We start from the raw sequence: 15892 nt of genomic DNA, 5'->3' as shown, positions 1-15892 counted from the left end.
GTCTTAAATGATGTTAAAAAGTGTATTTGCCTAATCCTATTCACTTTTTCCATGTGCCCTTTTTTTGTTCTGTTGAGCATCAAGGGTGGCACTCGGTCCAGAGATGTTTTTATCTTTTTTTTTTTTTTTTAAGTAGTATCTCTGGTAGGTATTATTAACCCGTAGTGCTCTAACTTACAAGGCTAAGTACATTATTTATTGATTTTGTGCAAATAATAGAACTACTAAAAACATGGTGACTTGAACTAACAGGGAGTTATCTCACAGAAGAGACATGGGATAGTGAAGAAGTGTGTGGATTTTATTGTTGCGATGATGTGAGCTTTTCTACCCAACAACTAATTTACACCCCAAGATGTGACAGTGCTGAAATGTGCTTGACTGTGTACAGTGCCCCAGAGGTCAGGATGTCCACACAGTGACATGTACCGTTTTTTGTTCTACAGCCAAAAAAAAAAGAAAAAAAGACTTGGTTTAATAAAACATTTCTCCCTTTATAATGACACATAGTATTGTGAGTCAATGATATTTTGTATGGTGTGTGGTCAAATTTCTATTCTTGATATTAACAATTACAAGAGTAAATCTGAAGAACGTCAACGTGTTTTGTTTCTGTATAATGTTCTTGTGTAATTGCTATGGTGTGACTCTGTTGGTGAACTGATGGAGATTACAGAGATTAAGAATTAACCTATGCAAAGTGGCAATTCTGTTTCGTCTTATGCTTTTTCAGTAGGTTTTTACACTGCAGCTATGATAGTGTCGCTGTGGTTTCCACTGTAAGAAATCCATTGTAAGAACTTTAAAGTCAAAGATGTCAAATTAGTGTGTTTTTCTGTCACCATGATAAGTGCATTCATTGTCAGTGATAAAAGATTGAAAACCTTGCGGTTGGATATGTGGTTGCTGTCTTAACAAGGCGTTTCAGCATTGTTGGGATTCTGGCTTTGAGGGAAGCCAAGCAATAAATTTTATTGTTGAAAATACCTGCCACTCACTGTCTAATTTTTTCTCTTTTTAGGGAAACGTGGTAGAAACAGATGATATGGACACAGTTTGGCCAAAGTTTCTTTATTAAGCACATGGAGGTGACATCCAAACCACAGTAAAAAGTGAAAAGTGAAACATCTTGAAGTTGTAAGACCTTCAGACAATTGAATGCCCAAATATTTCACATCTTGAAAATTGGATTCAGGTCTAATATCTGAACATGGAAAATGATAACCTTGTTAAGATAGGAACCCACCACTTTACCTTCATATTCTTTTCAGATAATGTTCATATTTTGAGGAACTAATCCATTCCTTCTCCATTCCGGAACTAAAATACAAAATTGCAAAATTATTAAACTGCTTTCCAGCTTGGATTAAATGCAATAGCAGATGTAAATGCGGTAAATTTGGCTTGAGTTCAGTGATAAAATGTTGGCGATGGCTGCTTAATAAATAATACAAGTTGTATGACACTGTTGAAACAAAAACTTGGTAACATCCTTGAAAAAAATGAGCCTGAAGACTTGCATACCATTCACTCTGCGTGTAAAAGGCATTAGAAAATGAACATGTGAGTCAATAAGCTACACTTATTTACAACCTATTATCCTGTCATCAGAAGACTAGTATCACAAACTGTATCTACAGACCGGTCTGTCTGAATGGACAGGCAATCGGACACTAGTTAAAAACTATATACAGTAGGCAGAAGAACGGATATCTAGATAATCAAGGCCAATATGATATTCGCAACTGAAGGTCTATAGATAGAAGTAACAATAGCTGGAATAAGAAAACTATATGCAACCCTAACAGTAACAAAAGCAGGTGAGACTCTCTGTATATTGCCCAAGGCTTAATACCAACAAACTATTCATTAATTACCCATATTAGCCTAAACATCCCCATTCATAAATAGATAATCTCCATTCTTGCATGACGGCAAAGAATAATTACAATTCACTACTGTTGCTAATGGTGCCTCTCCTCTTATTCTTGCAGAGGAAAATAGGAAATTACATGTTCAGTTGCCAAGAAAACACGAAACAAACACAACAAGAAAGGCAAATGGAATGATGTGCTAATGTGTCGTTTCTAACAGAAAGAAAACAGCGCATCTAAAAAATGTACAAGGAAAGAAAGAATTGCCCAGGATCTGTAACGGTCTCGGTTAATTCTGTTCCTACTGGGTTTTTAGCTGCGTTCCCGTTATGGCTGATAACAACGCCGCGTCTCTCCTCCGGTGTTTTCTGCGCTGCGGGTGTGTGTGTCTCTCCGTTTCAGGTCGGTAAAGTCTTGTCGATTTCGCGTCCGGGCCGCTTCCTGATGTCGCTCGAACAGACGTTACACCAGTTTCTTGGCCTCGAAGAAGCTCTTGAGGTGCTTCATCTGCCAGATCCCCGTGACGATGAGGATGAGCGTCTGGGCGATGGACCACCAGAGGACGCGCTGGTTGGTGCTCTCGCTGGTCATGCGGAACCGCTCTTCACGATACTGAGGAAGACATGACACACACACACACATTCACTACAGCGGTTTAACAGCATAAGAAGCAACATGCACCCCTTTCAAAGGTGATTTAGTGAATTACAGATCAATTAGTTGGAACAGAAGCTAACCATTTTCTATTACAGGCCTTGGTATACTTGTACATTTTGGTTTTTCACTCACCCGCTGGTAGTTTTGCTCCTTCTGGATCTGCTCCACTTGGTCCAGTAGCTGTCGGACTCTCAGCTGCAGCTCAGTGAGTTTGTCTTTAGCTGCAATTTCTGGGTAATTGTTGGTATGTTCTCCGACCTGAATATCCAGATGCACTCTCTGCAACAGAACATGCAACAAACACACTGTCAATGTGTGATTTGAGTAATTTCAAAAAATCTGAGTGTTTGCTTGGGGATGGAAACGATAATCCAGTTTGTACAAATAACCATGTATGTCTCAACTCGACTCGTACCAGCTTTCCTCCTGCAAACAGAGCCATCTTGGTGGAGTTGGAGTGCAGACAGATCTGATGTTCCCCAGGAGTGTGGGAGGTGAAGGTGAACCGTCCATCTGACCCGTACTGACGAGAAAGGATAATCTGGAGGGGATGTAAGAGAGAGAAATTATCAGATTATTTTTGTATGTATGTGTGTGTGTGTTTAATAGCTGATATTTCTCCTTCTTTCCTCACCTTGGTATCTGGATCCTTGATCTCGACATGCATCCCGAGACCAGGGGTGGCCGGGAGGAAGGAACTCGTCTGCTTGTCCCACAGCTGAGTCCTGTACTTCCCTGTAATGATGCAACGACACAAACAGAAGCCATCAGTATTATTAAACATAATGCATCTGAAAATGCCAGCATTTTGAAAACATATTTAGCGTAAATGTATGAATGAAAAGTATGAGAAGCAAAGTACCAGCAGGTGAACATACTGAGACAATGGAAAATGAATGAGAATATGACATATGCAGTATGAAAGTGAGATTATTAGAAAGATATTGAGATTAAAGTTTCGCTCTGTCTTCATCAGATGTGTGTAATTTTCACATTAATGCAGATTTACAGATAAATGCCTGGTTTCACTATTAGCTAATGATTCATTTGACAATTTTCCACTGCGGTCCCACATACCACAGCCAGATCAACATCTTTATAACACACGATCATTTTAAAATAGATTTAGGATGGCAGCAAGTGAGAAAACACTGGGTGACTTGTGTTTAGTCCTGTTAGTATGTGGTATGTAGGTTAAAGTAACTAACTATTGAACTACAAACTATTGAAGCCATTGCACCTGTAGCAGTGTCAGGCAGGATGTGCGGTGTGGGCGGGGCAATGAGATTCAACAAGGCTACGTGGGCCAAGCTGTCTCTTACTGCATTCATATCACAGGGGAAAGATGGTAGATAGTTTCCTACTTAAAAATACCGTTCATCACACCATTAAGGTCGTAAATACGACTTAAAAATACGTCAGATTTCAGGTGGCAAATACTACTTGTACTGTACGCTCAGGGTTTTGGCGATGAACCATGATTTCAACGAATTCCAGATGTCTAACGTCACCAACAAGGAAATGCATGTGGGCAGGTGTAGGAAGTGATATATGCATTTCTATTAAAACCAACAAAATTAGTAATTTTGATCAAATGTGTCATCTCTTGATAACCATCTCTTGCAATGTCATGGTGTGAGATAACTGATCACTGGATTTTTAGTTTGTGGTTGACTTGACACAGTATTTATTTTGGCTGTAAAACATGAACCTAACATGTATCACTAAGTGGATGTGTGAAAAGACTGGTCAGGAGCAACAAAAGTCTGCAGAAGTCTTAAATCATGATGTCTGGAAGACTTGTAACGAGTTTGAACACCGTGAACTCTTTTCATGTCAAGTTTTTCTGACGGTCATTCCCATAGGACATGAATGCAGCATCTTTGCTGGAGCCAGCTGAATATTGAATTAGCGTAGCATTGCTAGCTAGCTAGATAGCTAGGTTAGCTAAGGACCCAACAATAGCTTACCAATGACCATGGTCTCGTCTGGAATTTCCTCAATGAAGCATTTTTTCTCCGTCTCTCCTATGTGGAAATATAGTGCGTAACCTGGACAAATCCAAGCTAATATTAAAATAACTCCGGCTGCAGGGACTGAGAGCATCATGTAGCCTCTTTCTCTGCTCACATCAGCAAAAGAAGCTCTGCTGCTGCACCGGGTGACGTCATTTCCCCACTGCGGAAGAAGGAAGGGGATTTCCTGAGCTAACAACACTCGCCTGGGTTTTGACAGATAACGTCCAACCAGCTTAAAATACTCACACACACTGGATTAGGACATAACATTAGGCGAAATGCCTATCGGAAGATACGCAGATCGTTGATGTAGAGCGTTGTGTGTGTCAGTCGACGAGTCTCAAATACTGGCTAGCTGACCCAGCTACTGGTTTGCTAACTAATTAGCTAAACAGCTAGGTAGCTAACATTAGCCAGCTACATTGCTAAGCTAACTACCTGGTTGATTGTGAGTGACAGCCTGCCTGCTTGTCTTTCCGGACAACATAACTGAAAGAAACAGAAAGGGTAAGGAGAATTTTGTACCTAGTGTGTAGCATATTGTCGACAGTTTGTTTTTAATGGCGTATACTGGAGACAGGTTTTGTCCTGACTCAGTTGATAGCGGCGGGCATGAAAACAACATCCTTCTGTAATGAGGATGAGTGAACCATGAGCTTTGATCATTTCAACAAACGGAACCGATGTTTGATGGTTTGGATTCTGGCTTTACTGTGAACAAATACATAAACTGTGTCCGTTTCTTAGTGGAACTGTTTGCCTCGTGGTATTTTGGGAATGACGTAATGTTTTTCCTCCTATTCATTGATACCTGTAGCTTTATACAGCGTAAGAATGTGTATTAACACTACATGACAGACTCATTAGGCGAAAGCTTATCAGTAGGCCAGCCGACCACCTCAGATATAAGCTTGTAAATCGATTTTGACGGCTGACGGAATTGAAAGTGAAAGTAACGGTCTCAGTTCGTGTGGTATGCCATGTGTCAGCATACAATGATGAATGTAGACGTTAGCATTTGTACAGTGATGTGAGACATTAATGATTATTTGGGGTGTGTATATGGATAATAAAGTCTGTGTGTTTGTAGGGATGGTGCAGCCCCAACCAGATGGCCCAATGCAGTGGGACATGGCAGGAGAGGAGAGTGGAGGGGCCCTCAGGGTCCCACCAGAGCTGGCTGCCAATGAAGTGGTGACCAGGCTGCTGGGAGACAACCAGCAACTTAGAGGTAGAGCTTAGTAATTCAAAACTAACTCTCTAAATAAATCAACAATCTACTGATCTACTCAAAGCACAACATATCTCTAATGCTATCTGTTTAAGTTTTCTCTCTCTCTCTCTCTCTCTCTCTCTCTCTCTCTCTCTCTCTCTCTCACTCACTTTATCTATTAATCCCTACCTCTCTATTTTCTCTTTCTCTGTATCTGTGGCCTCCAGAGGCTCTGCAGCGGAGCAACCTAGCGCTGCGTCAGCGCTGTGAGGAGATGGAGGGATGGCAGCGGAGGACGAGAGAGGAGAGAGAATTCCTCAGCTGTCGCTTCCAGGAGGCCCGGCAGCTGGTGGAGAGGCTGGCCCAGGAGAACCACTCCTTGCAGGGGCTGGTGAACGGACCCGGCTCCTCCTCGAACCACAGCTGCAGCACCAGCCAGACTGAAGACCAGCAGGGCCGCCTGGCAAGGAACGGGCCTCTCGAAGCACCACAGGTCGGTTTTCTTTCTTTCTTTCTTTCTTTCTTTCTTTCTTCTCCATCTCCCGGAAAATGTCACACATATTGGCTTGCAAGACTTCTCACTATGTTGATTATTCATATTTAGTAATAAGTAAGCAGTCAAGACTGTTAGTAACATCTGTAAATCACAACTGTATCTCCATAAATGTTAGTAATCCATCAATCCATCCCCATACTAACTACTTTTACAGTCTATTAAAATGTTGAAATTGTTTACATAACACCACAACTGCTTATATTATTGCTGTTATTGTTTTATTATTTCCACAGTTTTTTTTTTTTATTGCCTATTTTTATTTTCTAGTTCCGTGCTCATATTATATTTCCATTTCCCTGCATAAACCTCTTACTTTTTTAGAACATATGTACAGAAATGTCCAAATGCACCTTCTATCTAGCTGTTCACATGGTCAAATTTACAGATAGAGGTAACATAAATAAAGACAGAACTGTGTCCTGAACGAACAGACATATGCTTTATATTCACTCGTGTCTCTGTTATGTCTGACAGACTCTAGATCAGCGGGAGAGGAAGAGAGCAGAGGAGAGCGATCAACACACACAGACCATGCCGCCTCGCAGCCTGGTAAGACGTGTGTGTGTGTTTGTGTCCGTGTGAAGGGGAGCGGCGTTGACCCCCGGTGGCGTCTCGCATGCGCTCATACCCAATTGAGTGGTTACGTTTGTCCTTAATTGACTTCATCATGTATGGATTTGTTCATTGTTCGTGTAACGGTCGGGTATGTTTGTGTGTCTAGGACGATGCGAGTGTGCGTAGCTCCTTGAGTAGCGTCCTCTCTACTCCCCCCACCTCGCTTTCAGAGGCCTGGGGGGGGTTGAAGGGCAGGGAAAAAAGCCAGGTGAGCCCGCCCACTCCATCCTGATTCCACCAATCAGATCCCTGACACTCAGTCTGTGGCCTTCCCACTTCTAGGAAGATTCTTCACCCCACCTTAACACGCGCCTGTCTGTGCTGTTAATATCTACAAATTCGTCGCTCTTTTACCTCCCCGTCTATTTCCTTGTTTTAAAACCCTGGTTGGTCCTCTCATGTCCCTCTTACATATGGCTGTCTCTCTACTTCTGTCTTGGCGTCTGTCCTCCAGGCCAGGGTGAGTCTAGTCTGTCGTTGTCCGCTCCTCGGTGTCAGCGCTTCTCCCCGCAGCCGTTCATCTGTGTTTCCCCCCGCCCCCCTCTCCCCCGTCTTTCTCCGCAGCCCGCCGAAGGAGCGAACGAGTTCCTGCAGCTGCTGAAGAGCCACAAAGAAAAGATGGAGGAAGGGATGAGGGAGCTGAGGAGGAAGAACGAGGAGCTGGAGAGGGAGAGGGAGGAGGGAGAGAAAGAGAGGGAGCGAATGCGCCGCAGCATTGACCAGCTGAGAGCCAAACTGGTCCAGGCGCAGGTAGACTTCTTTGATCCAAGCGTGTACAGATTCCACCCTGGAAACCAATCGGTACAGATATGGCCGTTCTAGAAGTCCCACTTTTTACATGCTGCTGCTGTACTGTTGCTCCACCCCCCAGAGAACTATTGGAGTACTACAGTAGAGCAGGATAGACATAAATAGACAGAGAATAAGGGAACTCCTACAATAGCGGCAACAATTGATACACTGGGACATACAGTGTACAGGATGTAGGCGTGATGACCTGTGAAATGCAGCTTTTAAATGCGAAAGGAAGGGGCATTTTTATTATTTCAATCATAGTAAAGACCTCGCAGTCAAGAAAAATAATGAGTATGAGGTGGCATTGGATTTTCTAATAGGAAACAGTAGCACAACACACTCAAAACCAGAAAACCCTGAGGAAGGCTCTGGGAAATGCCAGCTGTGTGTAGGCTAAATAATTTTAATTCAATTTAAGTTGGCAAGAAAGGAAATTTCAGGATTCAGTCCATCGCCGGTCCCTGATCTATTCAACTGGCCACCATTGTTTCCCTCTCTTACATCAAGTGTGTCAGTTAGAGATTAGCCATTCAACTGCTCATGAATAACTTCTCTATGTAAAAAATATAAAACCTATAACACTGTTTTGATGGATATGGACAACAGACACAAGAATCAGCTGGCAGTCAGTAATCTAAATCTTTTTTGCAGGCGTGCAGTGTTACAGAGGAGGTAGTTCAGCATCGCTCTGAGGCACAGCACTCCTCTGACTGGTACGACATCACTTCCCTCAAATGCAGAATGTTACTAACAATGGTTTTGGGACTAACTGCACTGAAGTGCCTACTCCTGTGTAACTACTGGTTGTTATTAGCAGCTATGGCAATGAGTACTGCTTTTTTAATCTTGATTCTCTGGATATCTGCAGATGTTTATCCTCTGTCGAATAACTACACTGGCATGCTTTCTTTTTTCTTTTAAATAATAACCTTACTCTTAAGATGTTTCTTCCTCCTCCCTCTCTTCTGGTTTCCTCCTCCCAGCTCTAGCCTGGCTAAACTCACAGAGCAGCTTCAGGCCACACAGGGCAGGTGAGCCCACGGCTCTGTGTGGCTTTCTGTTTCTCACTGTGTATCTATCTGCCTGCCTGCCTGCGCTCTATTTCTGTCACTACCTGCCTGTGTCTTATTTTTGACCTTATTTTGCTCATGCGTGTTTGTTCTTTGCTTCCAGGCATTCATTTTCTTAATTAGCAATGCAAATTTTAGACTTTTTCTTTTTTAATTTGTGCACTATCTATGCTTTTTTTTTCCCAGAGTGTAATATGTTGTAATGATATACCCTGGGTTAGAAATGATAGCTGGCTTTATTATCATAGCGGTAATATGTTAAAGGTATACATATGTGATGTAACTTCACAGCAATACAGAAATCCAAAATTATTTAATAAAGATTATACAGATTTTAACTATAGAATTGTAGGATTCTAACTATCCTCAACTGTGCAATTCCTGCCTTTACATTATTGAATTAAATGTCGCCTTAAGTCAGCTTACCTTCTTTAATATCATAAAAGTAAACCTAAATGGACTGGAAAATCTATAAATTGTAAATTTATTCAAATAAATTGGAACTTTTATTCCATTTTTCTTTTGAACTCATCCAATTTTTCATTTGTGTCAGTGAACCTTTTTAATATTCTAAGATGTAAATTTTAGGCTAGTTATGAATCCTGATATGTGTTTTTTGTTATTATTTTTGTAGGTATCGGGAGCTGGAGGAGAAGCTGGATTACCTCCAGAAGAGTTCAGCGCAGCGGGACAGAACTGAGGCTATGCTGAAACAGAAGGACAAGGACTGTGTCCAGGTGTGGACCGCGTACAACTGTGCTTGTCAAACATTTTCTCTACCGACACTCACATTCAAAATCATTTCCTTGTCACACCCCAAAACTGATGATATTGACAAGACATCATATTGTCATTTTGTTTGCTCCATATTGAAATTTAGATACCAATTACAACGCATCTGGACACAGCTTTTTCTATATAATTTATTTTTCAGCTCTTCTTAATACATTTTGGGTGGGGAAAAGTTGATTTGTTGTAGGCCAGAGATTCAGCGCAGCATCAGAATGCATTGTTAGGAAATCTGTCTCGAACACCTTTTCCTCTGATGGGGAAAATATTGCAGCCAAAGTCAAAATTGCATTTTTTTTTTTTAATTAACTGTGCAACCCTAATTGCGTAGACTAATGCAGCATTTACAAGCTATTTATGCTGCTAACCTGTAGGCCAAAACATGTTTCATTTAGCATATCTGATCATGCATGACCTGCCTGTAGCTTTGGATATAATTTCCCACCAACAATACAGAGACTCATTTAGATCTTCTATGACGCCTGTGGTTCCTGATCTTTGAAAAACATGTACAGCATAATGTGTAGATGAGGGAAATTAAAGTAACGCCATGAAGGAAGTCTGCAGTAACTGTGCTGTGCTGTGTTTTACTCTGTATTTCAGCTGGCACATTTCAGCTTGCAGACAGTTAAATGTTTGACTTTGTGTATTTTTGCAGCTGGCCAAGGACTGTGAGGCTCTGAAAGCCCAAGCAACATCTCTATTAGGAGAGCTGAAAGAGAGACAGAGCTGCCTGGATAAGAGCGAGCATGAACGCAAAGCACTGGAGGACAAGTAAGTCTTTCTGTCGCTCCCGGGTAAATATGTGGGCAAGTGATGAAGTTCTTGTATACAGTGAATGACGTCTCTCGCTCTGTGGGTGTGCATGTGTGCGTTTGTGTGTGTTTCATCTGTCTTTCTGCTTGTGTGTGTGTGTGTGTGTGTGTGCACGTGCAGGCTGTGCAGTAAGATGGAGGCCCTGCAGGTGGCAGAGCGGGAGCTGGAGCAGCAGAGGAAGCAGCATAATGTGGCAGTGGACAAGCTGCTGCTGCAGACCCAGAGCCTGGAGGCGGCCCTGAAGACAGAGCGACACGTCGTCACAGAGGAGAGGTGGGCCGGTCAACACACACACACACACACACACTCTGACTTAGTTATGTAAAGTCATAGGGCCACAGTGGGAACCCTGACATGATATTATCATATGAAACCGCACACACATTAAATGTCATATCCACACACAGGAGGCACCAATTCCAATACATACACCCATCTATACTGAACAAAAATATAAACGCAACACTTTTGTTTTTGCTCCCATTTTTCATGAGTTGAAATAAAAGATCTAAGACTTTTTCTATGCACACAAAATGCTTATTTCTCTCAAATTTTGTTCACAAATTTGTTTAAATCCGTGTTAGTGAGCACTTCTCCTTTGCCAAGATAATCCATCCGCCTGACAGGTGTGGCATATCAAGATGCTGATTAAACAGCATGATTATTGCACAGGTGTGGCTTGGGCTGGTCACAGGGCACACCTGTGCAACAAAATTTGAGAGAAATAAGCCTTTTGTGTGCATAGAAAAGTCTTAGATCTTTTCAACTCATGAAAAATGGGAGCAAAACCAAAAGTGTTGAGTTTATATTTTTGTTCAGTGTATATACACACATCATTGTACACATTATTATACGCATGCTGTATCAGATGCTACACATGTAGAGCTCAGACACACATACTGCACTTCATGTTCATGTAGAGAATCAATCATATACAAACCATACAATATGTCATACACACCACACACCCTACAGATTAGCTGTACTGTATGGCTACATTTTTTTATTTTTTTTTTTCAGGAAAAAACTGACACAGCTGCAGCATGCCTACACGTGTCTGTTCAGGGACTATGATTCAAAACTGAAGAATGAGGTAAAAGGCATTAAATATCTATCTACCCTCATCATTTTTTGTTTTATTGTTTTATAAATGTTTTTATGTTCCTGTGTGTGTGTGTGTGTGTGTGTGTGTGTGTGTTTGTGTGTTTTCCAGGGGGGAGACCTGTGCAGCAGACTAGAGGAGGCAGAGAGAGCGCTGGCCCTGAAACAGGATCTGATCGATAAACTGAAAGAGGAGGTGGAGCAGCAGAGAGCCTCACTGGAGACTATACCTGTACTCACCGCACAGGTAAACACACACACACACACACACTCATAGCTATTCAGCATGTGGCATGGTACCAGGGTGTCTGCAGGCCCTAAAAAGTTCTTAAAATTCCAAAAAAATTATATTATGGAAACTCAAAGGTCTTAAAAGGTTCTGAATGCAGCTAAATGTTGCATTCGGCACCGTCAGAAGTATTGTTAATCTTGCCTTGGTGTCTTTGTTCCATTTTGAAATCAGCCTGGTCATGCAGACCTATATTCTGATAGGTCTACCGCTGTTTTCATTTCAAAATTGATCTTTTCTTTTATTCCAACTGGTATATAAAAGTCTTAAAAAAGTTTTCAGTTTAACTTGATTGAACTTACAGACACCCGGGATACAAACATATGCACTCAAGTTTACACATCACAAACAAATACCTTTTTCTGCCTAATTATACATTCTGAACTGCATAGCAGTTTGCCTGGATCCAGCCCTCTGAATCACTTCTCAATCATGCAAATAAATTAGCCACACCCACGTTTTAACATGTCTATCTAATACAGGTACAGTGAAGCGAAGCAAAACGGAAGACTGTCAGGGAATAAAGTAATATCTCTTCCCCCCTCTCACTGTATGTGTTGTGTGTGTGTGTGTGTGTGTTCTCAGGCTGAGATCTACAGAGCGGACTTCCTTGCAGAGCGCGAGGCGAGGGAGAAGCTGCACCAGAGGAAGGAGGAGCTGCAGGATCAGCTGACTCGAGCTCTGGCTGAGATCGACAGGCTCAAACGGGAAGGCACATCACGGTAAAGAACAATGAAAGGCCGAGATGTGTCCATTTCCATTATACGATAAATTTATACCCTCAGTGAGTGCGGAAGTGTGGAATAAAGCATATGCAGCAGTCAATCTACCAGTCAAGTCACAAGCTCTGAGTCTCTCTTTGCTCTTTTCCACTCTAATTGGTCATTTGAAAGAAGTCCTAAAGAGTGGAGCATCTCACTGTCTGTTCACCTCAGTCCACATTCAGGGTTTTATTGTGCTTGAGTGCTGAGTTACTCTCCCTGCCCTCAATCTCAATTGCTAATCAGATGCTTTGTCAGCATCTTGAGGCCACTTTTGTTGTATTGCTACTGTCATCAAGAGCAGGGTTGTCAGCACTTTGTCAAGAATGGCAACTCTCATTCAAAATCTTTAATGTCTTGCGAGATAAATTTGATTTGCTGAAAGGGTTTTAAACAAAACAAACAGAATAAATCACCAAATTATGTACCATGCCCCCAGAGAGAGTGGCAATAGGAAATTGATGTAAAAAAAAAAATGTGCTTGTCGGTGCAAAATGCAAAGTTCTTTTGCAATCACACAAGGCTGCATCGGTGCATATGGAGATTAAGTATTCAAAAGTGCAGTGGGAATAAAAGGATCCCTGTAGGTCTGCAACAAACAATTATTTTCATTGTCGATTAATCTGTCGATTATTTTCTCGATTAATCGATTAGTTGTTTGGTCTATAAAATGTCAGAAAATGGTGAAAAATGTCGCTCATGTTTCCCAAAGCTCAAGATGACGTCCTCAAATGTCTTGTTTTGTCCACAACCCAAAGATATTCAGTTTACTGTCATAGAGGAGTAAAGAAACCAGAAAATATTCACATTTAAGAAGCTGGAATCAGAGAATTTTCACTTATTTTTCTTAAAAATAAGTACTCAGACCGATTAATCGATTATCAAAATAGTTGCCGATTAATTAAATAGTTGACAACTAATCGATTAATCGATTAATCGTTGCAGCTCTAGATCCCTGCTTCTGTTGTTCTTGAGTTCAGGCACTCTGAATATGGATATTGACAAATGACTGACTGAGCGAAGCAGAGATACAGTTGCAGTGTCTACAGTTTTCTGTGTGTATGAAGATATTGATATGTAGAGACGTTTAATGCTCGGGGTGAAGCAAAGTTGCATGTGTTCCTCTCTGTCTCAGTGCGCGCATTGAGGAGATGCAGCAGAGACACTTGGACGACTACAGAGCACCGCGACCCCCACTCATTCCCCCGCAACCAGGTACACCACACACACACACACACACACACACACACACACACACACACACACATAAAATAACATGCACACACTCCTTTGCTGCCTTGTGCATATGGATGTGAAATTATCATATTTATTAATACTGATTTTAATCTTGTATCTCCTGTCGCTCATACTGCACATTTAAACATTTCCAAATCCCTTCCTGATCAAACACACTTCCTGACAAAGCGTGTGTGTTTGTTGACCTATATCTTCTCCCTTAGGTGCGTTCCCCGGTGCAGGCTTCAACACGGCGCCCCCTCCCTCCTCGTTCCGCAGTCAGGGTTTGCCACCAGTCGGCGATGGAGGGGTGGCTGGGGCCGAGGAGCTGCCAGACTTATGTTGTCCAAAGTGCCAGTACCAGGCTCCAGATATGGACACACTGCAGATACACGTCATGGACTGTATACAGTAACACATGAGCTCAACACACCGGTGCACCAACACACACACACACACACACACACACACAGATACATACTTCCAATGTCCAGCGTGTCTGCTCCCAGCTCTGGGCACAACCTGAAAAAAACACGTGTATGGCAGTTGCACATTACTCTCTCTCTGCCATACACACACACACACTTTTCTGATTTTACACAGATCTAAATCTGACCTAATAAGATGGAATCAAGACAAGTGGCAATCAGACGGAAGGACGAGCGCTCTCCCACCCAGGAGCGAAAGAAAAGAACGACAACCAGTTAATCGGCATGGTATTTTCCTAGAGCCGCTCCATGTATTCATCTTCTGCAGTAGTTTTTCCATTCGTTCCCCCCTCCGCCCGAATCCATCCCTTTCCTGGCATCGCTTTCACCCCTCCACCTATTCTTTAATTTCCCTGCTCCCTCCCTCCCTCGCCTCTGAGATGGCAGACTGTTAGATGCATGTGTGAATGTGTCTCTGCCGTCTGTGTATGTACATTAGCCCCGACCTCTCGCCTCAGCCCTTTTTTTCTTGTCCCCTCTTCACTCCAGCGGTGTAGCGGCAGTTGAGGAGGTGTCTATATACTGTGGAGTAGGTGGGTGTACTTTGACCCCACCATCCGTAATATGTGTCAGTAGTAATTAGGCTGAAGGTGATGACACATGCAAAAAAAAGAATGTGGCAATTCAGAAGCGGACTGTTTCCCACAACAGTGACAGCAATTGGTAACTGCGAAAGAAACAATGTGAATAACCTAGTGAGCTTTAAATAATAAAAGTATATTGAAAATAGTTTTTGTCATAAATGTTGCCTGTCTCCATTACCTCAAAACATTGTTAATGTATTATTATGTATTAGAGATGGGTATACTCTATATACTTATAGAAAAAGGCAGCCATTCTCTGTGTTCTGTGCCTGTGTACACCTTTGACTGCACCACTGCTTTATCCCTGATCCCAGACCTGACCCCACAGAGACATTATTGTGCCCAACCCCCTATTCTGTCTATCTTTACCTGTGGCACCTATTTATCTATCAGAATGTAAGCACATTGAGGTTCCATCACCGTTTGTGTGAATATTGTCTGTAATTATAGATTATTTGGTGCAAAGAATATAATTTCAAATTGTTGTATTGTTGGAGATTTACGAAATAAATATCAATTATTAATTAGGCCTGCTACGATTGGGTATTTTTTAATCAGATGAGTGCAACGTCAGTAAAAAGTAGTACAACAGGGAAGAGACCATTTACAACGATGCGGGGGAAAGAATAATGCATCGTTTTCCACTGCCTCGCTTTACAAGTTCATCTGAACGGCAATATTCAATGCAATTGGAATTAAGACTATATTTTGCATTGAATTTGCAAATAATAGTACTAGCAACAATTTAATGGTCGATTAAGAAAAAAAAACAGGATAGACCTGACAGAGATGGTAATGCTTTACAACCGCTCTCTCCTCTTGTGTCTCGTCAAGTTAGACAGTGATACGCACAGTGAGACCGGAAATCAGACAATTTCGCCTTCAAAATAAAAGGTCTTGACAAATCGATTCGATTGTAGTCTTTTTTGGGTTTTTTTTTTTTTAGCAAGTTTTCTTTTTTAGTCTTTGTGTATCTTGCTCAGGCCTGTACGCTGCTATGACAGTTACATTTTTGGAAAAATAAATAAAT

The 15892-nt window shown here is 41.8% G+C and overlaps 2 protein-coding genes across 4 annotated transcripts; one reads left to right on the top strand and one right to left on the bottom strand.

Annotated features, from left to right (window-relative positions):
- Window positions 1-106: 106 nt before the first annotated feature.
- On the bottom strand, window positions 107-4657 carry tmed4 (transmembrane p24 trafficking protein 4). 2 transcript variants are annotated; one of them, XM_071521292.1, is made up of 5 exons: window positions 4502-4657; window positions 3166-3266; window positions 2947-3072; window positions 2664-2810; window positions 107-2486 (listed from the first exon to the last, which is right to left on the bottom strand). In XM_071521292.1, exons 1-5 carry the CDS (start codon window positions 4638-4640, stop codon window positions 2337-2339), a joined length of 663 nt encoding a protein of 220 aa, XP_071377393.1. In that variant the 5' UTR covers window positions 4641-4657; the 3' UTR covers window positions 107-2336. The 2 variants fall into 2 exon arrangements, with proteins under 2 accessions (XP_071377393.1, XP_071377394.1); XM_071521293.1 differs by having other exon boundaries at window positions 107-2441.
- Window positions 4658-4717: 60 nt separating this feature from the next.
- ikbkg (inhibitor of nuclear factor kappa B kinase regulatory subunit gamma) lies at window positions 4718-15753 on the top strand. Of its 2 annotated transcripts, XM_071521280.1 has the most exons (14): window positions 4718-5056; window positions 5640-5780; window positions 5990-6255; window positions 6793-6867; window positions 7498-7683; window positions 8380-8441; window positions 9433-9535; window positions 10246-10361; window positions 10524-10676; window positions 11424-11496; window positions 11617-11751; window positions 12379-12515; window positions 13690-13769; window positions 14015-15753. In XM_071521280.1, the coding sequence occupies exons 2-14, from the start codon at window positions 5642-5644 to the stop codon at window positions 14203-14205; spliced, it is 1716 nt and encodes a 571-aa protein (XP_071377381.1). In that variant the 5' UTR covers window positions 4718-5056; window positions 5640-5641; the 3' UTR covers window positions 14206-15753. The 2 variants fall into 2 exon arrangements, with proteins under 2 accessions (XP_071377381.1, XP_071377382.1); XM_071521281.1 differs by lacking the exons at window positions 13690-13769; window positions 14015-15753 and adding an exon at window positions 7040-7141 and having other exon boundaries at window positions 12379-12519.
- Window positions 15754-15892: the final 139 nt, after the last annotated feature.

Source organism: Centroberyx affinis, unplaced genomic scaffold (genome assembly GCF_046629955.1).
Source record: "Centroberyx affinis isolate AG114_WGS23_722 - 3 ecotype Tasmania unplaced genomic scaffold, CSIRO-AGI_Caff_v1 ptg000880l_1, whole genome shotgun sequence".
Taxonomy (NCBI): Eukaryota; Metazoa; Chordata; class Actinopteri; order Beryciformes; family Berycidae; genus Centroberyx; species Centroberyx affinis.
Note: the sequence above shows the minus strand (reverse complement) of the source record. Positions and strands in the feature narration are given on the sequence as shown.

Excerpts from the sequence above, each read along its gene's own strand:
- tmed4 (XM_071521292.1), bottom strand. The coding sequence starts at position 4,640 with ATGATGCTCTCAGTCCCTGCAGCCGGAGTTATTTTAATATTAGCTTGG. Across the intron at positions 2,811-2,946 it reads TGTTTGCAGGAGGAAAGCTG|AGAGTGCATCTGGATATTCA; the intron begins GTACGAGTCGAG and ends GTTCTGTTGCAG. Across the intron at positions 2,487-2,663 it reads AGGAGCAAAACTACCAGCGG|TATCGTGAAGAGCGGTTCCG; the intron begins GTGAGTGAAAAA and ends TGTCTTCCTCAG.
- ikbkg (XM_071521280.1), top strand. The coding sequence starts at position 5,642 with ATGGTGCAGCCCCAACCAGATGGCCCAATGCAGTGGGACATGGCAGGA. Across the intron at positions 5,781-5,989 it reads AGACAACCAGCAACTTAGAG|AGGCTCTGCAGCGGAGCAAC; the intron begins GTAGAGCTTAGT and ends TGTGGCCTCCAG. Across the intron at positions 8,442-9,432 it reads GCACAGCACTCCTCTGACTG|GTATCGGGAGCTGGAGGAGA; the intron begins GTACGACATCAC and ends TTATTTTTGTAG.